The sequence below is a fragment of the Periplaneta americana genome, chromosome 7, assembly GCF_040183065.1.
Source record: "Periplaneta americana isolate PAMFEO1 chromosome 7, P.americana_PAMFEO1_priV1, whole genome shotgun sequence".
NCBI lineage: Eukaryota > Metazoa > Arthropoda > Insecta > Blattodea > Blattidae > Periplaneta > Periplaneta americana.
The window spans coordinates 173,769,834-173,796,112 of NC_091123.1; the positions used below are offsets into that span (position 1 = coordinate 173,769,834).

General features: G+C 36.2%; 1 protein-coding gene across 2 annotated transcripts; it reads left to right on the plus strand.

The window, feature by feature from the left end:
• The first annotated feature begins 14 nt into the window (after nt 1-14).
• On the plus strand, nt 15-25,666 carry red (LysM peptidoglycan-binding domain-containing protein red). 2 transcript variants are annotated; one of them, XM_069831895.1, is made up of 3 exons: nt 15-310; nt 1,915-2,188; nt 9,595-25,666. In XM_069831895.1, the coding sequence occupies exons 1-3, from the start codon at nt 143-145 to the stop codon at nt 9,693-9,695; spliced, it is 543 nt and encodes a 180-aa protein (XP_069687996.1). In that variant the 5' UTR covers nt 15-142; the 3' UTR covers nt 9,696-25,666. The 2 variants fall into 2 exon arrangements, with proteins under 2 accessions (XP_069687996.1, XP_069687994.1); XM_069831893.1 differs by having other exon boundaries at nt 17-310; nt 1,915-2,192.
• Nucleotides 25,667-26,279: the final 613 nt, after the last annotated feature.

The window sequence follows — 26,279 nt, forward strand, 5'->3', positions numbered from 1 at the left end:
GCTGAGTAGTAGTGATTCGTAGCTCCTGGGTCACATGAAACCATGGAGCAAGTGAACGATAAGTACGAAAAGAAGGGGATGGTATAGGCAGTAGGTGTGGAAACGTAGAAGTGGTCCATTTCATGATTTCGCATAAAAAAGAATGGCAGACGGAAAGAAGGAGGAGAGGCGGTCAATAAGAGATTCTGCCAAATCTCTGAAAAAATATGGAAGTACTTGCAATCATTTTAAACGTCAGGATCACTTCATTAAACATGCTGTAGTCGAGGGTGAAACGTTACAAGGAATTGCACTAAAATATGGTGTTACAGTAAGTATCCTATCTATGTAGACTAAACTCTCTCTTTTATGTCCATAACATAGCATAGCATTTAGTTATTAAACCTTATACATAATAGTGATGCAGAATGTATGAGAGGCCATTGAAGTCCATCTGATAATCACGGACTCTGTGCCCCAGTTAAGAATATCTAACCTCTCTCTCAAGTTTTTGGAAGTTAATTGCTTAAAAAAAACAAAGAGCGAATAGGTAATACACTAATTTTATCGGTTACTTAAAGTTCGTGACATTTCGTATGTACGTAAAAGAATGTCATCGTTGCAACTCTTGTAGGCCTTCACTAAATTCGAGGCACTTCAGTAACCTACTTAGCCTGCTTATCCTAAGTATTAGCCGTAATATAAAATCATCTTTTCAATGAGGATAATTAAACATGCCCCATCACCACTCTTTTGGCACGTAGCGATCAGTGTTCATAGAATGGTTCAAAGGTCCATTTCATCACTGCTGAAAAATTACTGTAGCATTTTCCTGCAAAAGCAAATGAAAATAATTACTGTACACTGTTTTCATTAAAACTATTATAGTGTCAATAAACATTACGTTTAGCAGCTACAACGCAATAGAGCTAATTGACAAGTGACCGAGGATTATGACAGAGTTAAAATGGGTTAGATGAAAGAATATAATTAAGTGATAATCTTGTCGCAGCCCTCCGTCTTCTGTCACTTAGTTATCCCTTCATCTAACCCACTGTCACAGTCCTCTGTGCTACGTTGGACGTTCTTTTACTCGACATATAGCTATTTTAAATAGCTATGTGTATTAGAGATCTGCACGGGGTGAAATTCTCAGGCCCGGCCCAACCAATCTGAATCAGACCCTAACCCAACCTGAAACCCGAGATTAGCTTCAATTATCACTTACCACCCGAGTCTGACCCAAAAACTGAACAATAGCATATAAATCAGAGACCAGAGGACACAGGGATCAGGAATAGCTGTGAGAGATATCACTCCAGTAGGAGCATAAGAAAGAGTAATCTCCTAGGGGCCGTATTCATAGACATTTCGCAGCACGCGCTACGAGCGTACTAAGCTAGCTCCGGCTATCCACTGGTTACTAGTACAGAATTCAAATCATATCCTATCTCTAACACTGGTTTATGAATACGAAAAACGCTGATAATCAAAAGAAAGCCCGCGCTAAAAATGTCTATGAATACGGCTCCTAGTCTCCCAGGTGAAACAAATAGTCAATGTCCTACGTTTGTAACAGATTAGAGACGAGACAAATACCGTTACGAAATATGAAGTCGAACTAAACAATAACTTCCGATACTGGTAGTCCACTGTTCTTGATGGGTGTCGAGTGAACATCTAATCGTACATGCATTACCATCTCATTATTTTTAATCAGTATATAAGTCACGGAAAAAAAATTATAAAATTTTTTGAGGCCCAACCCTGGCCTGAACCCGACAAGCGTAAGTGAATTGGACTAGGGCCTGCGGGCTTGACTCGAGCCTGTGCAGAGCTCTAATGTGTATTTGAAAGATAACCTGTAAGCCAGAATTGGTTGTATGGGATCTAGAAATAGATCTATGAGAGTGTAAAGTAATATTTGTGCTTCAGACTGAACAAATCCGCCGTGTTAACCGACTCTGGGCATCAGATAGCTTGTTTCTGCGAGAGAGCCTAATGATTCCAGTATCAAGACCAGATGTCGCCATGTCTCCTTCTGAAGATCCGATATTGGATGATGTTGATGATCTACGTTCTCCTGGAAGCATCACTAGCAGCATAAGCAACAGCGATAGTGAAGAGCGCAGCATCAGTGACTTTCTTGTTAAAATCGATACGTCAATCGCAAACACGAAAACGCAAGTGAAGAAGTCCGTAGGAAACAGTGAGTAAGTTATAATACATTGTCCTGCTCTTCCGACTATTGTAATTACTGTCGGATATGTTTATTTATTCATTTAGTTTACTTCATAAAGTTTTTACAATTTATTATTGTTCATTTTCATAAGTTAATAGTCACAAGCATAACGCTGTTTCGAATGTATGATAAATGAATTTGAAAATGTACATAGAAGTCAAGAGAGAATAATATACTGTCGATGACACAGCTCATCTGCCCTGAACCTTGGGGAAGTTAGGGGTGTTGTTTAGAGGGGTGTGAGGATAACTTTGGAGCAAGCGGCTGGCTAACGGTACTTTTGGTGTGAATACCCTCTGCTTAATCCCCTTTCTTTTTTCTCCAAAAAAACATTTCTCTCTTCATTTGTACTTGGAAGACGAAGGTGAACGTTTGCTTAATAGAATTGAGCAATATAACTTTCATGTGTAGTGTACTCCATAGTAACGTGACGCAGAATTGGTAAATCAATGTTTTTATAATGCATGCTACATTGTGTTTCTAACTTTCTCTCCATCCACTACTAGTGCGAAACTACTACCCCAACCCCGCATTCCTTCCAGGGCAGATGAACTGTGTCACTGACAGTACATTATGATACCAGCGTTTGAACCACATTACACAGAAATGATGACCTCACAAGATGGTGATATCACCAACAAAAGACACTAGATGAGCAGTGTTGAAAACCGGGGTTTCACAAATTGTTTTATCCTAAAGTAAAGCAGACCTCACCAGAACAAGTGTACAAACTGATACTAAATACTAATTCAATAAACATATAGAAGGAATTTACGGCTATAGGTATTGTAAAGTAAAGTAAACTAAACCCCCACCTGTACAAGTGTACAAACAGATACCAAACATAAATTCAATTAACTTAATATAAACTTCACCTCCATGCCCCCCAAGTGCCTTCATGGCATGTGACGGGGATACCTTTTATACAAGAAGTTTATGACTACCATAAACTGGGGTTACTTTGAACACAGAGGAAACTTTGAATATTTTTTCAGAAAATCATGTCCACACCTGTGGAGTAACGGTCAGCGCGTCTGGCCGCGAAACTAGGTGGCCCGGGTTCGAATCCCGGTCAGGGCAAGTTACCTGGTTGAGGTTTTTTCCGGGGTTTTCCCTCAACCCAATACGAGCAAATGCTGGGTAACTTTCGGTGCTGGACCCTGGACTCGTTTCACCGGCATTATCACCTTCATATCATTCAGACGCTAAATAACCTAGATGTTGATACAGCGTCGTAAAATAATCCAATCTATACTATATTCAGAAAATCGTATTTAGGTTCTACATGCTGCACTTGTTATAGATGGAGGTAAATTATCATAAAAATCATTCTCATACCAAATTTACCTCCATCTATACGAGTATAGCATATGGAAACCTAAATATGATTTTCTGAAAAAATGTTGAAAGTTTCCTCTGTGTTCAAAGTAACCCAAGTATACGGTATTGTATTGTAAAGTATACTAAACCCCATCCACTCAAATGTATTAACTGATACCAAACACAAATACAATAAAGACAACATAAAAAACTTACGACTGCTAAGTAAATTAAACCCCACCTATATAAGTGCACAATCCAATACCGAACACAAATTCAATTAATGAAACATATACAGGGTGAGTTTTAAGTCCACCGACAAACTTCAAGGGGTGACTGAAAATGGAGCATAAAAGTTCATATCATCTTGTGCCCAGAAATGCATAGTTTCCACGATAGATGGCACTGAAGAACGACATCAAACAAAGAGCCCTGGCACACAGTACATGGCCTGAATCCCATCCATGTCACAACAGATGTTCAAAGTGGCCTCCATGGGATGCAATGCACGAATTCACACATCCAAATGGCTCCAAATGTTGTGTGCTGTGGGTGGTTTTGTCAGGGTACGTGGCTCAGTACATCCGTGCTGCCTCTCGACCGTTTCCACCTGCTTGACCATACATGAACACCATCTTGGCTTGTTCCTGGAATGAATACCGGACCATTGTGCTTCTACATTGCTTTAAATCACACTATCTGCAACACACAAAACACACACTGCAAGTTACGAGAGAATATTGTCAGTGCCATTTACCGTGGAAACTATGCATTTCCGGACACAAGTTGATATGAACTTTTGTGCTCCATTTTCAGTCAGGAATCACCCCCTGAAGTTTGTCGGTGGACTTAAAACTCACCCTGTATAAAAAATGTACGACTGCTATAAAAATAAAAATTTCAGCAAAATAATACCCGTATAATATACCTATACTATACATCTTGTATGAACAAAATAAGATGCAACTTCGATATCTTCCAAAACACTTAAATCATTGGGGCATTTTCATATTTCTCGTTCTCACGTCACTTACATATCACCTCAACTAACCCACTAATCTTGTCACCTGATGTCACTTTGCTATCCCCTCATTTAACCCAGCTAACCCATAACAAAATGCAAATCAGACATTATTCACTTCCAACAGTGTAAGAAACCATTCTCCAACAGCAATCAAATCAAATTCTACAATCCACTGAACCAACACACAAAAAATTAATTGTTCCAACATTGGAAACCTAGAAACTTAAATCCACTGCCTTCTAAACCAACAGATTTCTTTCCAGTAGTAGATCAATGAATAACTAATGACATAACATAACATACCTGTACATCATTATCACAGACATCACATAAGAAAATAGTTCCCACTTCTGGTATCGGAATGTATATTAGACCTAGTCAAGGCTTCTAATGACAAAGAAATACTTTCTGTGTGAATTTTACAATAAATTGAGGTGGTTGTGTTGTCAGAGATGCAGAATTTAGCCTTTATGAATTTCTGCTGTGACTGGTGATAGAACGATGATGCAAACTATATTTAATATATTAATGTATGCTTAATAGTTTCGACTTTGTTTCATGAAATTGAGCATGTAGTAGAAATTTGTGGTACTCTCATCATGTCATGAAAAATACTTTGTTTTGAAGATGTAGTGCAATGTTCATTTCATGATAAACTGAAGAAGTTATGTATCTCAATGTTCATTTCATGCAAACCTTGTAAGTTATTTTATGCTCGACCATGCCGAAATGTAGTAATTATAAACCTGGTAGTAGCCCTTTAATGCACCTCATTAAAGTATACCTATTCATTATAATTCAGTTGTTCAGCCAATGAGAAATCTCCATTGTACTGATTGTACCATTATAAAACCGCAAGTATTGATTATTCTCGGATATGCAATCGAAAGACAATTAGCGAAAAGTCACGGAGGCTGGAAATCCAATACTGTCGCAGTAGGTTATGTTCTGTTACTATAATAATTACCGTTAATTGTAAATAATATTCAAATAAATTCAATTTGTCATCTCATTTTTCAATGTCTAATTTAATTTCAATATTATATCAATATTAATATTTAGTTTACTCTCTAGATTATATCAAGGTCAATGTGGACATCTGTTCCTCGGAAAAAATCAATACTTTTGCGTCTGCGCCCATCTCACAATTTACGAGCTATGCACAAGGTTACTTCCGCTCTTCAGTCACATAAGAATAAAATGAATACTTCTGAATAATTTCAAGTTAGAAATATGGTCGAGCATAAAAAGTCGTATGAAACTTGACTATAATGGTAATTAAGACGCTCGTATGAAAATTATGAAACTCGCTTGCGCTCGTTTCATAAACATACTCGCGACTTAATTACTACCATTATAGGCTCGTTGCATAATGTACTATTTCCACTTCAGATATTGTCTGTCACAACAGTTGAGTTAAATAAAGTCAGTGTTAGAACAGACTTGGTAAACAGTACAGTTCTAGCATAGTGAGTATTATTATTATTATTATTATTATTATTATTATTATTATTACCATTATTATTATTATTGTTATTATTATTATTATTATTATTATATAATATCAATATAAATATCAATAAATAAATTATTATTATACATGATCACTTTCTTAGTTGATCCTATGTTTGCAGTAGTAGAGAATTGGAGTAAAATTCGAGAATCCATATATATAGCTTGACGACATGGGTCATTGTCCAAATGCTCGAGTGTACATAAAATGTTCAGATGGCTCTGTATGCCAACCATCACTCTTCTACTCCCGTTTCCTTTCTTCTCTTCTCCCTCTTTCCTTCCTTCTGTCTCGTTTTTGTCAACTGTTACATTATACGTTATGACATTACAAACATACTTATTATGAAATTGTAAGTTAAATTATGACACAATATTAGCTCGCAATAACGGTACAAGTGCTCGACCTTGATCACAAGCACATAGCGCATACACTACTTAGCGTCCCAAGGTAGACATCAGGGATGTACATGCACATACATCGAATAAAGGCAGTAATTATTACAAGAACTTGCGTTACTAAATTTCTGGCTATGTAATAATTATTTAATATACATGCACATATAAAAAAGCTAAAAGGGGTGAAGTTACAGGAGAATGGAGAAAGTTACACAACACAGAACTGCATGCATTGTATTCTTCACCTGATATAATTAGGAACATTAAATCAAGACGTTTGAGATGGGCAGGACATGTAGCACTTATGGGCAAATCCACAAATGCATATAGAGTGTTAGTTGGAAGGATGGAAGAAAAAAGACCTTTGGGGAGGTCGAGACGTAGATGGGGAGATAATATTAAAATGGATTTGAGGGAGGTGGGATATGATGATAGAGACTGGATTAATCTTGCACAGGATAGGGATCGATGGCGGGCTTATGTGAGGGCGGCACTGAACCTGCGGGTTCCTTAAAAGCCATTTGTAAGTAAGTAGCAGTGCACATATAAACAAAGCACAAAGGAAGGGGTTTAAGAACAAAAAGGGAAAGAGAAAAAGTTGATATTCACAGCGAAGTCGACGTTGTATTGTACCTGCATAACAGATTTCAAGTCCATGAGCGAAAGCACACAAAATCCCTTTTGTTGTGGAGTCCACATGTCTACTGATGGTAATTGACTATTTCCGTGAACGACTTAGTTTGTGCATGTGCACATGCAATGTTGTTGTTTTGTAATGCCAGGCGTTTGACAATAAAGTCATTTGACCTCTTGCACTCCAATATTTTTCAAAGATATTATCATGGTCAGCCACTGAAGCACAGATTTTGAGATGTTCTGAATCCATTTCTTGATTTGAGTTGCACAATGGGCAATTAGGGGACTGATATATTCCAATTCTATGCAGATGCTTGGCCAAACAGTCATGGCCTGTTGCCAATCTAAATGCAGCTACAGACGATTTTCGTGGTAAATCGGGAATTAACTGTGGATTTTGATGCGGAGAGTTCCATTTTTTCCCTTGGGATTGAGTTATCAAATTTTGTTTGTTGAAGTCTAAGTATGTAGATTTAATAAATCTCTTCACAGAGTAATACGTAGATTTAGTAACAGGTCTGTAAGTAGCAGTGCTGCCCTTCTTTGCTAAAGCATCCGCATTCTCGTTTCCCAGCATTCCACAATGGGATGGTATCCATTGGAATACAATTCTTTTATTGAGTGATATTAATTGAGAGAGCATTTTAGTTATTTCTGCTGTTTGAGATGAAGGTGTGTGTTTAGAGACTATTGATAGAATAGCTGCTTTGGAGTCTGACAATATAACTGCATTCCTAAATTTATTGATGTGGCATAGAAGATTCCTGAGACATTCACTTATTGCAATGATTTCACCATCAAAACTTGTTGTTCCATATCCAAGAGATCTATAAAGTGAGAAGAGACAGCACGTAACACCTGCACCGGCACCTTGTTCTTTGGAGATCAAGGATCCGTCAGTGTATAAATGAAGCCAGTTTTGTGGAGGGTACCTAATATTAATTGTCTCTAAAGACAATTGTTTCAGTATTTCACTGTTTACTTCTGAGTTCAGTATTTCTTCTGTTAAATTTAGATTATATTCTATATTTAATAGAGTTAAAGGGTTTGGCTTAATTTGTAAGTTTTCTTTTAAATTCAGAATATTGATTTTCTGTTTTAATTCTTGAACAATGGATATGAAACTTTTTTGAGTTTTCAATCTACAGAGAGGACTATATGAATGTCAATTGTTTCCTGGTAATCTGATAAGTTTTTCATATTGAATCAGTGCTTTTTCTTCTATTGTCATTTTAATGCTGTTAATATTAGTGAGGAATCTCATAGAATCTATTGGAGTTGTTTTGATTCCACCAGTAATGAGTCTGAGAGCTTGGTTTTGAACATATTCTATGTCGTTTATGAAAGGTGAAGTAATTAAAATTTCTCCGCAGTATGTCAGCACTGGCTGTATAAACATTTTGTATGTAGTGTTCAAAGTATTCCTAGAGTATCCCCATTTCTTTCCTGCTAGTCTTTTTAGAAGGGAGAATCTTTTACGAGCTATTTCAGAAATGTATTTCAAATGGTTGCTCCAAAGTTAAAAAGTAAAGGTGATAGTGCATCTCCTTGCTTCAGCCCACAGTGAATTGGAAACGCATCTGACAGAAATTGACCTATACGAACTCTGCTGTACGTTTCACTGAGACACATTTTAATTAACCGAACTAGTTTCTTGGGAATACCAAATTCAATAAGAATATCATATAAAACTCTTCTCTTAACCGAGTCATATGCCTTTTTGAAATCTATGAATAACTGATGCACTGTACCCTTATACTCCCATTTTTTCTCCATTATCTGTCGAATACAAAATATCTGGTCAATAGTTGATCTATTACGCCTAAAACCACACTGATGATCCCTGATAATTTCATCTACATATGGAGTTAACCTTCTCAAAAGAATATTGGACAAAATTTTGTACGACATCAACAAAAGTGATATTCCTCGAAAGTTACTACAGTTAGTCTTGTCCCCCTTCTTAAAGATAGGTACGATTATGGACTCCTTCCATTGATCTGGTACAATTTCCTTTTCCCAAATTGCAAGTAAAAGTTTATAAATTTCGTTAGATAATGCGCTTCAACCTTCTTGTATTAATTCTGCTGGAATTTGATCAATACCTGGAGACTTATAATTTTTTAGAGAAGTCTAGTATGTAGATTTAATAAACCTTTTCACAGAGTAATACGTAGATTTAGTAACAGGTCTGCATATGCAATGTACACTCCCACCATGGAAACACAGGAAACATTTTGAGTGACCCTACCCGTAGAAGCAGAGTGTAAATATCAACAATACTTTTCAAGTAATAAAATAATGAAATGTTACACGTTTAAGCCGGATACAATGTATAAAGGGAGATGGAAACTCTAGTTTTGCAATTAATCTTCACTAATCCACTTTAATGATGTTGAAGTGTCTTAAGAATAATTTGTGCTTCTTTTTTTCCAGTTTTTTTAAAGACTATAATACAATTTACATATTTTGATATGTATAGGTTTGTCGATGAACGTGACACTGTACACACTCGCAGAAAGGGTCCAGTATCCCGATTACGACAGCAGCAGCAATCATCGTCCATTCAAAATGACATCCTGACAGCACCACACCCAGTCGTAATGACTCAGAGTCGCAAGGTCCGATCATCCCTACAGAGGCTGGAGAAAGAACAAGACGAGATGTTCGAGTTGTAGCATTCGTTCACACGTTTGCACCATTCACAGACGTCATCTTGGTGCAACATGCCTTACGATATATTTGAGGAATACAAGACTTGTACATAATGCTCTGTAAATACAGCTAAAATTTTTGTTACGAGGTGAGAAGTGTAGGTCCTTGTAATCTACATATCTGTGGACGAACGAGACTTGTGTAATTGTAAATATGTGAAAATAAGTAGGTACAGCTTACTCTCCTATTTAATCCTGTTAGTGAGGTCCCAAGTGTGGATTATGGGGCACACTTCTCTCAGGATGGGTTTCATAAGTCGGAAAGCTGCTAGAGGTGGGTAAGGATACTGCCGAGGAATCGAAGATATGTGGCCTTAAGTTTCAGAGATTTAGACAGTACATAGTTCCAATGTATAATGGCTTTAGAATGGATTCAAATTGAGCTTGTCAGTTGCCAGTTGTATTATTAAAATCTTTTGTAAAAATCGGAAAAAGTTCAGTTGGTGCTATCTGGTGTGAGGCCGTAACATTTTTCTGTGCTTGAGACAGGAGTGTCGGTGTCCTTCAAACTGTACGGGAGTGTGCCCCACTGTTGATATTCCTACTTGTGCCAACTCTGGGACTGGAATTAATGGCCAACCTTGTATTCTTTCATAAGGCTATGTTATCTTTACTATATAACCTAAGTTTAAAAGTCCTAATTTTATACTACTATAACATTCTGTTTCACGTAATTTCATGTGCTTATTCCATAGATTGTTTGGAAACATTAAGTCCCAAAATTAAAGTTTTATCATTTGAAGAAATTAACTTATTTTCTTGGCTCAAAAAGAGGCTTAAAGTTCCACAATACAAGCGCGAATTTTAACTTTCAGACACAGGGCAGTATACTATATATTTTATGTACAATTTACTATGGCAGCATAATAATATATACAATGTGATTCATATTCTCTGCGGCCAGACGTGGCAAATGTATGCTCTGTCAATCCAAGGCCAACAATTGGAATGCAACACTACCATAAGAAAAATAAAATAGCTGTCACTTTAGCAGTACAGTAAAACCTCACAATTGATATTTAGGCTTTGCTAATTACTCTCCAGATTGAGAATTATGTTGCTAACATCCACACATTTTTTATTCTTCTTTAGAAAATTCCCTTATCACACATTAAAGTTTCCTGCGAATATTTTTTCTTATTCATCTAATGTAGGTATGGATATTTGTTCTGTACATTTTATCTCGAAGGTAAAAGTTTCATAGTGCGAAATCACGAGGTCGAACAGGCCACAAATTTCTGCTAATTATTTTATCCCTGAAAACGTTCCTTACATCATTTAAAGTTTAATTGGCTGTATTTGCAGTGGCAGAATCCTGCTGAAAGAATGATTACAATCGTTCTTTCTTAGTTAATTCGGCAAAAATTGTATAAGGATCTCAATTTTATACCTAAAATGAATATAATCGTTATTTCTTAGTTAATTCGGCAAAAAATTGTATAAGGATCTCAATTTTATACCTAAACCTATTTGCAGTATTACCATCAAAGATCGGTTCTGTTATTCTTTCATCTCAAGTAGCATAATAGATACCAATTTTATAATCATAAAATAGAACTTTGTGGAGGATAGTTGGTTTTTCAGAACTCCATTATTTGTTGCAAATTAAGCTTTCAGGAATAACTCCCTGTAAAGTTAATTTGAATAATTTCGAGGCAAAAATTGTTCCGGGGCCAGGTATCGAACCCGGGACCTTTGGTTAAACGTACCAATGCTCTCCCACTGAGCTACCCGGGAACTCTACCCGACACCGATCCAATTTTTCCTCTATATCCACAGACCTCAAAGTGGGCTGACAACCGTCAAGCAACCAACATTTGAGTGCACACTAACTCTGTGTGACTTTAAATTGTGGTTTTCTGTTACGTACAGTGACGTGAAAGCTTAATTTGCATAATACACGTCACTGTACGTAACAGAAAACCACAATTTAAAGTCACACAGAGTTAGTGTGCACTCAAATGTTCGTTGCTTGACGGTTGTCAGCCCACTTTGAGGTCTGTGGATATAGAGAAATATTGGATCGGTGTCGGGTAGAGTTCCTGGGTAGCTCAGTGGGAGAGCGTTGGTACGTTTAACCAAAGGTCCTGGGTTCAATACCCGGCCCCGGAACAATTTTTCCCTCGAAATTATTCCATTATTTGTTCTTTACAAATTTACCCTCCCACGAGGGTAAAATGCAAGCTTTGTCCAGATAAAATATATAATTTGCATCAGTTTCTCCATTGTGAACCAGATTTAGGATCCAGTTACCAAAACACGTCTTAGAAGGTTGGCAGCGTGTATTTCATGTACAATAGTTATTTTATAGGGTTTCAACTTAAGGAGTTCTGTAGCTCTAAATGCAGAAGTTTTGCAATTCACAACCATTTGAGCAAGCTTACATATTGACTTTCTAGGAGAACATTTCAATGCTTGTCTGATATCATTTAATTTCCCTTCCATGAAAACATTATGGCCTTTTGTGTTTTTATTGACATTTAAATTGCCAGTCTATTTCAACTTAGAAGTCTGCATAACATACTCATTTCCAATCTTCATACCAGGAAACTTCACAGAAACTTTGCACTTCATACATGAAATTTGTACAAATGTATGAATCATACATAAAGACTTCGTGTTTAAGAGAAAACTGGAATGCATCAATCTAACTGTACCTGATAAAAGTCCAGAGCAAACTGATATACATCTATTCACAGGACTAGCTATTCATATACTGATAGCGGCTGTATACTGCAATCCCACTGTTACATAGATGATTAATCAGCAGTTGTGTGCTTGAGTTATTGCCTGCACTGCTGTACTTACGTGGTTGCAGAGAATATGAAATGCATTGTATATTAAGCAATTTAAATACAGTAGTTTTTCTGTCATTAACATTCAGAATTCATACATGTTGGAGAAAATGATTACTAACACAAATTCGTGAAGAATCAGAATATACTCATTTGTTCAACTTATATGTCCATTATGTTATGGTGTGTACCTGCATGAAAGGATTGTTAACTAAAGGAAGCAATGAAAGGTTTCGTAGGCATATTCTGTATGATAAATAAGAGATTATGATTCCAGAGCAGGTTATATACGTAAGTAGAATGAAATTGTGATTGTTATTAATTATTATTAAATACATTCTGTTATAATGGGTTCGGACACTTTGGGTTGCAATATTTACATTAATAAGGGAAGTTTCTGTTATGTGCCTTCATCCATTCCAGCCATTGGTTGCATCCCAGAGTGAAATTGTTGCCCATAGTGTGAAAATCTTGTAGGGGTCTGCCAATAACTATGCTGAGTATTAAATACCAGTTTTCCCAGCACGTGAATATGAGAAATGTTTTAACTCTTGCTTATTCATGGAAACAATTTGGTTTCTTAAAATAATAATGTACTGAAATATCTTCATATAAATGTCATTGTAATCGAATATGCTGTACATATGTTCACAGAGAAAAATTCATATTAAATTTAATGTTTTTGTAAGGCGAAGAAAAACTTAAATTGAAGATTTAATCATTTTGTAACTGTGATTTTAGTTTTGAAGCATCAGCATTTAGAATCTCTATCGCCATGTTTCTTTCTATCGATTATTGTGCCTCCTCATTCCTCCCGACCATTTATTGGGCAGCCCTTCTTCCTCTTTCCTGGTAGTGATCAATCAAATATTTGTTGTCCTCTCTTCTGTGACATCCTTCCCATACGACCATGCTAGTAAAGGACAATGCATTCCAGGTGATCAAAAGCTTATTATTCTGCTTCCATATGATGTTGAATTATCTACTTTCTTATGTGTTGCATTATTAATACCCACAAACTGCGTATTAAACCATCAATTTCCATAGCATTAATTCCCTGTTTTAATTTGTTAGTAAGGATCCATTCTTTTCTTCCATATGTTAAAATAGTTTCTACTGTAACTCTGTCATATTATGGATCTTACCACTAAATAACATTTAATTAAGTATTTTGACTACTATTATAACTTGACTTATTCTTCTTCCGAAATCCTTTTTCCATGTTACAGATTTTTGTATAATAGAACCGTAGTGATTAAATAGATGTACAGCTTTAATTCTTGCCGAGTTAAAGATAATCTCATGTCCCCCAGTTGTTAAGTATTACATATTTCTGAGATTGAACTTAGAGAAGACTGTCATTTCAAAAACACATCAATTAATTTGGTAATCATATACAGGGTGTATCTAAATTGGTGTCAAATATTTCGGGGATGTGTTCGTAACACAAAAACATTACAAAAGGTTCATATGAACATTGGTCTCAAAATAATTTATTTCAGAGTTACAAGACAAAATTTAATGTTACAAAAATTGCTCGAAGTGACTTCCTCCTGCTTCGATGTGTCCCCTAAACCTGCGTTACATGCTCTGGCATACTCTGTTGAAAATTCCTGGAGTGTTTCGTATTTCGTGAAATCCATTTGGATACGCTCTCAGAATATCAACATTAAGTACAGGAGTCGCATAAACCAGGGACTTTAAATGTCCCTGACAAAGAAATCCATTGGAATCAAATCAGGCGATCGAGCAGGCCATGCAATGAATCCCCTTCGACCAATACATCTTTGGGGAAATCGATCATTAAAAAAATTACGAACTATCAGACTGAAATGAGCTGGAGCAGCATCGTGTTAAAACACATTCGTTGGATGACGTCCAGAAGCACATCATCAATTAAATGATGCAAATCATTTTGTTCTGTTCACTCACAGAATACATTTTCTTCTGATTTCTTTGCTCTACAAAATACAAACAAACAAAAAACCTCAAACAATCAGCGGTTAATGAAGGGACAAATCCTTTAATAACTCCCTAACGAATGGTTTTCAGATCCATGTTCTTATTGACTTTTTTAATTGTTTTGATGTTAGGAACACGTCCCCGAAATATTTTACACCAATTTAGATACACCCTGTATTTAACATTCTCTTTATCTTGTGATGTGGTATCTCATCATCATCATCATCATCATCATCATCATCATCATCATCATCATTGGCGCTACAGCCCTTGGTGGGCCTGGGCCTCCCTTAGTAATTGTCACCAACCGTCTCATCTTGTGTAGCAGCCTTCCAATTCATCACCCCAACTTTCTGGCACCCTCTTCCACTCCATCAATCCACCGCAAGTGCTGTCGACCTCGTCTTCTCTGACCTCCCGGATTTATTACAATTTTTTTACAGGGTTCACTTAGGTCCATGCGTATTACATGTCCTCCCACCTCAATCTGCTTGTTTTAACTGTATTGATTATATTTGTATGTGGTATCTACTCTTTTTATTAATACACTGCTCAGTTAAGAGATGGGACACACACTGTAACAGGTGCTTACATTATCTTTCATGCAAACTACTGATGCGCCTAAACTTCTGATGACACAGAAATACGCGAACCAATACTGCAGATTGACTGACATCATCTGACCGACCTTTCACTCAGCTGTTAAGTCTCATCTCGTCATTATCAGCTTGTTGAATTTCTCTCCAGTGTTGTCACCTAATCTCGATTAGTAGGCGACATAACAGTTTTCACCATCCTTTATGATGATTTCATCAGACATGGCAACACAGTAACTAACGCAGTCATGAGAATCATATTCCAGTTCAAAGTAGCTTAGCACTCCCATGCACCAGCTGGTAGGTGATAAATACTGCACTAGTGCTCGATTTTCTAGGTCAAAGCCACAGAAGTTTTGGTAGTGTAGTAAGTAGCTGTCTCTTGTTAGAAATTCTTGACATGCAGGTTAGACTTTTGCGGCAGCTGTTAAACTTGGATTGTACGACGGAGTTATGCTATTATTACTACTACGATGGCATCACAGCCCAAAGTCGAGCCTTAGCCTCCTCAATTTTCTTCCTCCAACTGTCCCTGTCCTGTGCTAATCTTCTCCAGGCAGTTGTTCCGAGATAGTCCTGAGAATCAATCGTTACCGCAACTATCCATCTATTTTTGGGTCTTCCAATTGGTCTTTTACCATGTATTTTCCCTTCTAAGATCTTCTTTGGTATTCTGTTCCCTTCCACCCAATAGACGTGCCGGCCCATTCAAGCCTCCTTAATTTGATGAAAGTAACAATATCGAAACTTCTATATAATTATATAGCTCGTTATTATAACGTATTCTCCACTGCATATTTTCTTGCACTGGCCCAAAAATTCTTCTGAGTATTTTGCGTTCAAATATACCTAGTTTAGCTTCTGTCTCCTTAGATAATGCCCAAGTTTCGCTTGCATAACAGAGAATACTTCTAATAATTGTTTTGTATATTTTAAGTTTTGTTTTCCTGTGCACACAGATTTCAATATTGTGCTTAATGCAAAATAGGCTTTATTGGCTGCAGTGATTCGACTCTGTACTTCAATTAATTCGTTATTGTTACTGTTATGCTATTATGCCCAAGAGCTTTGTTGGAGTCAGAAATGTCCGTTTTCTTGTCACTCAGTAGGTATTTGTGCATATTCCCAAAAATTGTAGCAGCTGTTGTATGCGGGTTCAACTGCTGGAGGTGTATAGTATAGTATGCTATTTGTTAAACACATTTCCAGTTCATAGACTTCTCATTTTAGTGGTAGTTCAGGTAGTGTTGCTCTCTATCGAATTAATTGCTTCGGAATTATCTACTGAGGGCGCACAATGTCAGAGGAAACCTGTGGTGACAGATTTTCTTCGGTAGAGGACTGCTTCTGTAGAGTACTGGTGTGTGTTGGATTAACGTTGACTGTTTTGTAAATAGCAAATTCATTTGGTATTCTTGGAATTCATGACTTGTGTCAATACAAGTGAACTGTTCCATCTGCAACTGTGATGTGTCGGATGGTGTGAAAGATTGAATGATACATTTCTGTCACAGGGCTTCAGCCCAAAAATTTCTTCGTTGAAAAACCACAATCTTCTTGGATGCAGCAAATTTATGATGGCAGCTCTTAGTTTTTTGCTCGTCCTGAGTTGTTAGCCACAAGTCTGGATGATGCACTGCAAGTGTTGGGAAGTTCTCATGACTACGTACCTTATTATTCATTCTTACACAGTCAAAATGACCATCTTCACTTCGTGTTTGGAATGGCAAGACCAATGTACAGTTCCTGCTCGGGGTTGGAAAGCTTTCCTTTCTTTTAAAACCATGTCAGTATAGCATCAGATGTGTGCAGGTTTAGTTGTCTACTTGCTTTTACAGAGTCCTTGTCGAGGTTGTGTCCACATCATTTAGTCTTAGTGGTATATTTAGTTCTGAAATAGACAAATACCGTATTTGTTGGTGTGTAAGACGCACCCCAAAAATTGAAAGAAATTTTCCAGGAAAAACTCAGATTTAAAGAAAAATATAACTTATGTTAAGAAATATTCACTGATCTTCAGAAGCCTTTAAATTCATTCCCATCGCTGTCGTTGGAAGTTTCTTCTTCATTGGATCCATTGAACTTGCCGTCAGAACAGAAATCTTCATCTTCAGATTCATAGAGAAAATGATCCTCGCTTCCATCTAGGGTGTTGCTGATACCACACTTCAAAAAGACTTCACAACAGCGTTCTCACTGATCTTGGACCAGGATATTTTGACCCATTCACAAACTTGAGTGTAGGCCATTTAAGCACTGCCTTCGGAGTTAGCTGATTCACACTGCTATCCATCATCCACTTATTCCACTTGTCTCTGATTCATAAGTTGCATCATTATCGCTTGAATGCAGAGCATTCCAAGAACTTGGAAGGGAAAAACTAGAGTGTGGTCAACTATGGAAAATAATGGTACATGTAGGCCTACCTTCGTTATATAAGATGTAGCCTAATTTTAAGGCCTATTTTGGGAACAAAAAAGAGAGTCTTATACACCAACAAATACGGAGTGACATCAATCTCTTCATACATGCTGTCACACAACATAATGATTATGATTATTTTCACTGTCTTATCAATGTTCTAGTCCAGCTTTGTGTCTGCACCTTGGCCTCTGAATTTCTCTGTAACTCAATAGTAAAATATGGTTGAGGAGTATATTAAATAAAAATATATTGTATATTTATTATTTAAGTAATTGATTAACTAGCGGACTTACTCGTGTTAATTATGTAAGTTTGTGCGGCTTACAGCTGTTTCGGTGCTTCACGCACCATCCTCAGAGCCTACTAGATCTCGGCGTCATCTCGAACTTCTCTGCCTGTTATGTGGGTGCGTTTGATTGTTGAAAGGTGTTGGAAGGTGGAGTCAAATAGTGTGTGTGTGTGCTGAAATTGATCTGTGTGTTGAGAATTTGATCGGGGTGTGTTTTAGTGTGTTTGTATATTTCGTATTCTAGTGTGTTGAGTTTTTGGTTCTTGGGTTGTATGTGTAGGATTTCCATGTCCGCATTTATGTTATTGTATGTATGGTTAGCATTGGTTATGTGGTCGGCGTATGTAGATGTATTGTGTCCTCTGGTTATTGCTTTAATGTGTTCTTTGTAGCGTGTTTGGAATGATCTGCCTGTCTGTCTGTTTCTGCTGATCACATAACCAATGCTAACCATACATACAATAACATAAATGCGGACATGGAAATCCTACACATACAACCCAAGAACCAAAAACTCAACACACTAAAACACACCCCGATCAAATTCTCAACACACAGATCAATTTCAGCACACACACTATTTGACTCCACTTTTCAACACCTTTCAACAATCAAACGCACCCACATAACAGGCAGAGAAGTTCGAGATGACGCAGAGATCTATACTTGTTTTATTGAAAGATGGGACATGACAGGAGCGTTGCGATCGGAAAAACAACTGAATGTCACATAGCGTGGTAGGTCTGTTGCTATGGTAATGACGGTTGAGTTGCCAAACTTCTGTTCCTAAGTGACGAGTGCTTAATAGCTCTATTGGCAACATTTATTGTGCACACAATGTTAATATTGGAACATTTCGTCTTTGATTCTCTGTCGATTTTTGTATTGTTTTTTTACCTTCGCATCAATTGTCAATGAATGTTTTAACGTCAGCCATCTTAACGTCAATTGCTAACTTCCATCAGCTGGTTGTGTGGTAGTCCATATTGGCAACATAGCACTGTAGTTCCAAGCTCGGCCGCTTAACTGTCATGTCCCATCTTTAAAAAAAAACAAGTATAGTAGCCTCTGAGGATGGTGATGAAGCACTGAAACAGCTGTAAGCCACACAAACTTACATAATTAACACGAGTAAGTCCACTAGTTAATCAATTACTTATATTCAAGTGTTAAAAGTAGTGTACGCAAGATTCAAAATGGATTTATTATTTATTTAATACTGAGTTCCCATGGCAATTGCTATTTTGTCGTAATTTCACTAATGTATGAATTGCAGATCTCTCGGAAAAAAATATATATATATGTATTAAGAAAAGTAACATTTTTATTAAGGAGCTTATGAAATTGGTTCACCCCTGCAAGATATAGCACAACTATCACTGTTTTGTATATACTCTGTGTGAAGTATAATAGTTGTGGGGACCAGCTATCACAATACTGGGTCATTATTGTGAATTGTCACAATGTAATTATAGTCATATTTGTCACAATGGCCCCTGTCAATACAACTGTGAAAGTGTCACAATACAATGTCTTTATTTGAGTTCCTTTCCTCCTATACTGGTGTTGTCATATGCGTTGGACATGTCATGTTTAGTCATATCGATCCAATACACATTGTAACTTAGAAGATGCATTGATCTCTTGGGGGTAGAGGACTTAAGTGTAAACAAATTTCTGTTGTTGTTTAATCTTGCACATCAATTACGAGATAATTCTCATTTAAATTTGTTATTATTTTTGGTCCATGTATTGCATATAGAATCATGTGTAAGGGGTAAAAGTGAAAACGTACTTTAGTTCAAAATATATATTAAATTTAAAATTAGAGAAGTTATTGAAATAAATATTTTTGAGATCACTGATAAAATATGGATTTCTATACTGTTTTCGCTGTAAGAAAAATCCTAATGTAAACACAAGCATGTGGCTGTCATATCCGTGATTGGCTCCCAGACGAAACACTCACATGACGCAGGAGAATATAGTTCGTATTTGGAAACCATAATCTTGTATTATTTGAAAATAAAAAATTGAATTCTAGTTGTTAAATACGATGAAACATATAACTTAACTCATATGTAAAATGCTATGTAAAAGAAGAGCTACTTTTATATTTTGTTATGTACTATGAATGCGGATGAATACCAGCAATAATACTGAGGTAGTCTTGTAACAAGCTGGCGTCACTTGAGCTCGTAGTTGTTCACGTAAGCATGTGGTACTGAAGTATGGCTTCTGCATCCTCGATGTGCGTGGTTATTAAACATAAGAGTGGAAAGCCTCTCAAAAACGGAGAAAAACAAATAGTCTTAAATGTATATAATAAGTTAAGTGAGTTTTAATTACAATAATTATAAAGTAAATGTTTCCTGAGCAAATGGATGCACAGTAGTGAGGTTAGGTCTACTTGACGAGTAACAGGAAATGTTTAACATGAAACAATGTACAACAGTAGGCGGGAACATACTGAGAATCTCTGGCGCCAAACAGCGGCCAGTGAAGCTTCAATTCAGTCACGTGCTATTGTTTACATTAGGATTTTTCTTACAGCGAAACGATTATATGTATGTAGAACTTGGGAAATGTGGTGTTCATATTTCTCGTCATATCATAAAGAATAAAACACCTTTGAAACTATTCTATATTGCAGGTTGTGGGTCCTTGCTCTCTCTATAGATATCGCTTATTTTACATGATGTAAATTTTCGAGACGCCATTTTGTCACTGTCTTCCTGCTGTCAGTGTCGTGTTCCACTTCGAAGCTTTATGAACTCGTGAACCCAGTAGTTCTCGTGACATCTCCTATTGTTTGCTCCAATATTTTATTTCATTCTTTAAAGAAACTGTGAAAAGATTACTGAAAGAATTCGGAGTATTTATGTCAAATGCTGTCATGTTCATTCTCTCGCTTTCTATGACATATTTGAATGTTAGTCAACTCTGACAGGTTGGAATACTAGTGAGACTGTGTGGGATAGATCCTGGAGGAAGAAACTTAATTTAACTGGTATCTTCGTAACTATTTTCAGTATTACTTGTCTCTGTCTTCCAATTATATTTGAGATTATCATGTGCGATCATAATTTTTGTACAGTCAAATGTCGTTTTAACGATTTTCTAGGGACCCTGACATTACTTTCGTTATACTGGAATATATCGTTTTAACGAATTTCTAGGGATCCTGACATTACTTTCGTTATACTGGAATATATCGTTTTAACGAATTTCTAGGGATCCTGACATTACTTTCGTTATACTGGAATATATTGTTTTAACGAATTTCTAGGGATCCTGACATTACTTTCGTTATACTGGAATATATCGTTTTAACGAATTTCTAGGGATCCTGACATTACTTTCGTTATACTGGAATATATCGTTTTAACGATTTTCTAGGGATCCTGACATTACTTTCGTTATACTGGAATATATCGTTTTAACGAATTTCTAGGGATCCTGACATTACTTTCGTTATACTGGAATATATCGTTTTAACGAGTTTCTAGGGACCCTGACATTACTTTCGTTATACTGGAATATATCGTTTTAACGAATTTCTAGGGATGCTGACATTACTTTCGTTATACTGGAATATATCGTTTTAACGAATTTCTAGGGACCCTGACGTTACTTTCGTTATACTGGAATATATCATTTTAATAAATTTCTAGGGATCCTGACATTACTTTCGTTATACTGGAATATATCGTTTTAACGAATTTCTAGGGATCCTGACATTACTTTCGTTATACTGGAATATATCGTTTTAACGAATTTCTAGGGATCCTGACATTACTTCCGTTATACTGGAATATATCGTTTTAACGAATTTCTAGGACCCTATCATCATTTTCTTTATACTGGAATGTTGATCAATGCTACTATTTACAGAAATGTCATAACTAGGGCTAGGATTTTGATGACCTATTAATAAATCATGAAAAAAGTCCTAAAAACAATGCATTTATGAACTAAAAATCTTTCAAAAATGCCCTTAAAAATGCTCTAAAAATTGGTGTTACATAATTGGCTTAGTAGGAATATTAATGTTTAGACTAGTAATTAAATTAAATTCTAGTACCAACATTCAAGTTTATTTAATTTTACATAATTTTTCTAAGTAGTACACTTTAATTAATTATTTTACCTGATGTAGTTCCATGTAGTCCATCACAAGGCCACTCTTATCCGTAACTAGAATAGGAGGTATAGAGGAGTCTATATTGAAGAGGTGACCAGTCTCATGGTCTAGTGGTCAGAGCTTCTGGCTGTAGTTCATGAGGTCCCGGGTTCGATTCCCGTTTAGAGCACAGGAATTTTTCCTTAAAGGGGATTATTCCTGTGTTCGTCCATGGTCTGGAATTTAGGTTAAGTTTAGATTTAAGACCTCTCCTGGCACTACATTATCATAATCATCCTATCACATCATCGGGGTAATGTAACTCCACCTTCCAGGCGCCCCAACCTCAGAAGTGGGTTACAACTAAGCCACGGCCAGGAGAGAAGACCAGAAATGTCGAAAATACAACCTGGTGGCATTGGATAAAATATATATATATATTGAAGAGGTGGTTGGACTGATCCATTACGTGGGGGTGTACTAAGTTAAAATGACAATAATTGTGTAGAAAAACGATTAAAATAATACAACAAATAATGAGTATTGATTGAAAAAATATGTAGAGAAAATATCAAAGGAAATTAATAATATTTTACTTCGGAATATGTATTATATGACTTTCTTGTGTTAAATTCTATCTTACCTGGTTTACATGTTTCCTCAGAACTGAGGATGGCCCATAATAGGTCGAAACATGTAAACCAGGTACGATGGAATTTAACACAGGAAAGTCATATAATGCATATTCCGAAGTGATACAGTGTTAAAAGTTGTGTAATCAAGATGTATAATATTTTACATTAATAATGGGGATTTATGGCCAAAATTAAATGAAAATACCCCAAAAATGACCGAATAAAACAAAAAATGCTCTTATGAGTTGTAAGAGGTAAAAAATGCAAAAAAATGCCGTAACAAATATGTCTTAAAACACTCAATTTATCACATAACATATAAATACTAAAGCAGCAATGTTTCTGGCTTACTAGAAAAAAGATGCAATTTCATCAAAATCCTAGCCCTAGTCATAACTGTATGTTTTACTTCGAGAAAAAGTCTGTAATTTTTTCCTGAACTGAACATTTTACAACTGATTCTTCTAGATAATTTACAGTAACACTTGCACTTATTGTCACATCCCCTCGTAAATTTTTTGTCCAGCCATAAATCATTAGCAACCTTTACAGCTTCGGCAAGAGACTAATTTTCGTTATATTGACGTTCGGACAATTGAAATAATTTAACATGAACCTTATGCAGGTAAGGGAAATACAATTTTTTTTCGTTGTACTGACGAAATTGTTAAAACGACATTTGACAGTAATCCAATTCATTTGTTCATTTCAGGTCTATAAATATGTACAATGTAACTGATAGGAGATTGCACTTCGTGAGATTATACGAGTATGTGATATGACTGGGAAAACTTGGTGGAGACAGTCAGGTATCAACATAAGTGTTAATTCTTCATGTATTACATCATGAGTAGCAATGTGGATTACACAAAGGGGCACTTCACACGATCATATCAGAATAGCTAGAAAAAATATTGCATAGACACAACTTCGGACATAGTGCTGCTTATACAGCCCCCATTAGAGAGGAATATGTAACAACAAAACTGTACCACAGCAACAAACTGCTTGGAGTGTAACCCTGATCTCAAAGCTTCACAGACAATAATACTAAACAGGTTATGGAGCAAAACAAATCCATTGGAGAATTAGGAGTTATGTTTTTATGGTGTCAGGATACATATCTGTATGAATTTATTATTATTAGCTGGCTCTCCAGATCCAGTTTATAATCTCTTAGAATGCATTATCTCCTTATATGAAAAATAAATACTGTTTGAAGTATGTTCTATGTAAACTAACCTAAATGGTGAAACGAGCATTGAGTGACTTCCGCCGAATTTGGAATAAATATCGACTTGAACTGCCAACATAGAAAACAAAAAAATCACTACCCATTCAAGAGCACCATACTCAATCGCTTTCATCTTCATCTTGACGATAATAAAAGCCTAAACTAACCTAACCTGCCACTAAAATCCTGAACTAATCTAACCTAACCTGTCACAGATCTGCCTATACAAGGCATAACAAAAGCCTATCCTAACCTAACCTGTTACATTTTCGTATACGCAAAGCATAATAAAAACCTAAACTAATCTAACCTAACCTGTCACTAAAATCCTAAACTATCCTAACCTAACCTGTTACATTTTCGTATACGCAAAGCATAATAAAAGCCTAAACTAACCTAACCTAACCTGTCACTAAAATCCTAAACTAACCTAACCTGTTACAGATTCACCTATACAAGGCATAACAAAAGCCTAAACTAACCTAACCTGTCAGTTTCGTATATGCAAAGCATAATAAAAGCCTAAATTAACCTAACCTGTTACTAAAATTCTAAACTAACCTGATTTGCCTATACAAGGCATAACAAAATCCTAAACTACCGTAACCTAACCTGTCTCCTTATATGAAAAATAAATACTGTTTGAAGTATGTTCTATGTAAACTAACCTAAATGGTGAAACGAGCGTTGAGTGACTTCCGCCGAATTTGGAATAGACACCGACTGACTTGAACTGCCAACATAGAAAACAAAAAATCACTACCTGTTCAAGAGCACCACACTCAATAGCTTTCACCTTCATCTTGATAATAAAAACCTAAACTAACCTAACCTGTTACTAAAATCCTGAACTAACTTAACCTAACCTGTCAGATTCGCCTATACATGGCATAATAAAAACCTAAACTATCCTAACCTAACATGTTACATTTTCGTATATGCAAAGCATAATAAAAGCCTAAACTAACCTAACCTAACTTGTCACAGATTTACCTATACAAGGCATAACAAAAGCCTAAACTATCCTAACATAACCTGTCAGTTTCGTATATGCAAAGCCTAAACTAACCTAACCTAACCTGTCACAGATTTGCCTATACAAGGCATAACAAAACCCTAAACTACCGTAACCTAACCTGTCACAGATAAGTACATAAGACATAATAAAAATATAACTAACCTAACCTGTCATAATACTCCATTTTTTTTTTACCCCTACACACTTCCCTGAGGTGTGAAAATGGCCGAATTTCTATCCCGCTGGAACACTGCAAACTAGCGCGTAATGTCTCGTAAGTTATGTTGGTATGACATGTAAGACTGCATATATTCGCAATAGGAAAAGAAGTCACTGAACGCTCATTTAACTACCTAAACATTTTAGACCTATAGTGGCACTAAGATAATGGAACTATTGTTACTGGTATTGAAGTTGGCAAATTTATAAGATTTGATTTATTAACAGAAACTGAACAGTAATACTCAAAATTTCGACATTATCAGCATGTTTAAGATTATAGTTGACTTCACAAATTTAAAGGCTGGATGTTAACAGACTCATATAAGAACAGACATATTATGACGTTTCGATCTTTACTTTCGAAATGAAGAAATTTCTTTGTTTCAGGTTATTTTGAAATAAACAGATTCATTTTTTACCAATACACATTTCTTCAGTTCGTTTTGCTCCATTTCCTATAGCTCAGCCCTATGTTTGAGGATGGACAATCATTTGTTTCATTTTTTGTTGTTACAAAAATAAACTTGGCAACTTTCACTCTGTCTGTTGACTTTTCTTCAAACCATTCCTCGTCCTCAATTAGATAATCTATAGAAGATTTTGGTATGATACAACAGCCCATCTCAAGTTTACAAAAACTTCTCGATAGTAAATAGTCATACATACAACCTATGAAATTTTATTCATTTGCCAGTATAGATTTTTGTGCTATGTTTATGCGTCTCTTCTGATGGCCCTACTAGACGGGCTGATATCATCATAATTGATCGGCAGAAGGATAAGGGTGTCATTCTTGATCCCACAATCCGTTTTGAGATGCATGAGCAACAGCCACAAGAGGTGTGTCGTGAAAAACAAGTTATATATGAGCCTTGTCAGCATCTTGGAGCACATTACACATTGGACAGTTTTTGGGCTCATGTTCGGTGCCCGTGGCACGATCCCACGTGAAACTTTAAATCAACTTAAACAATATAAAATTTCTGATGCAACGATTGATGCCATAGGATGTCACGTGTTAAAATCATCCTTAGCTATAATTAGTAAGCATTTGTACCCAACAAAATTTTTATTGTAAATGATTTCCTACGTTTTCTTATCTTAATGTTTTTTCTTTTTCTTTCCAAGTGTCACAAAATTGTTTTGTTTACTTAT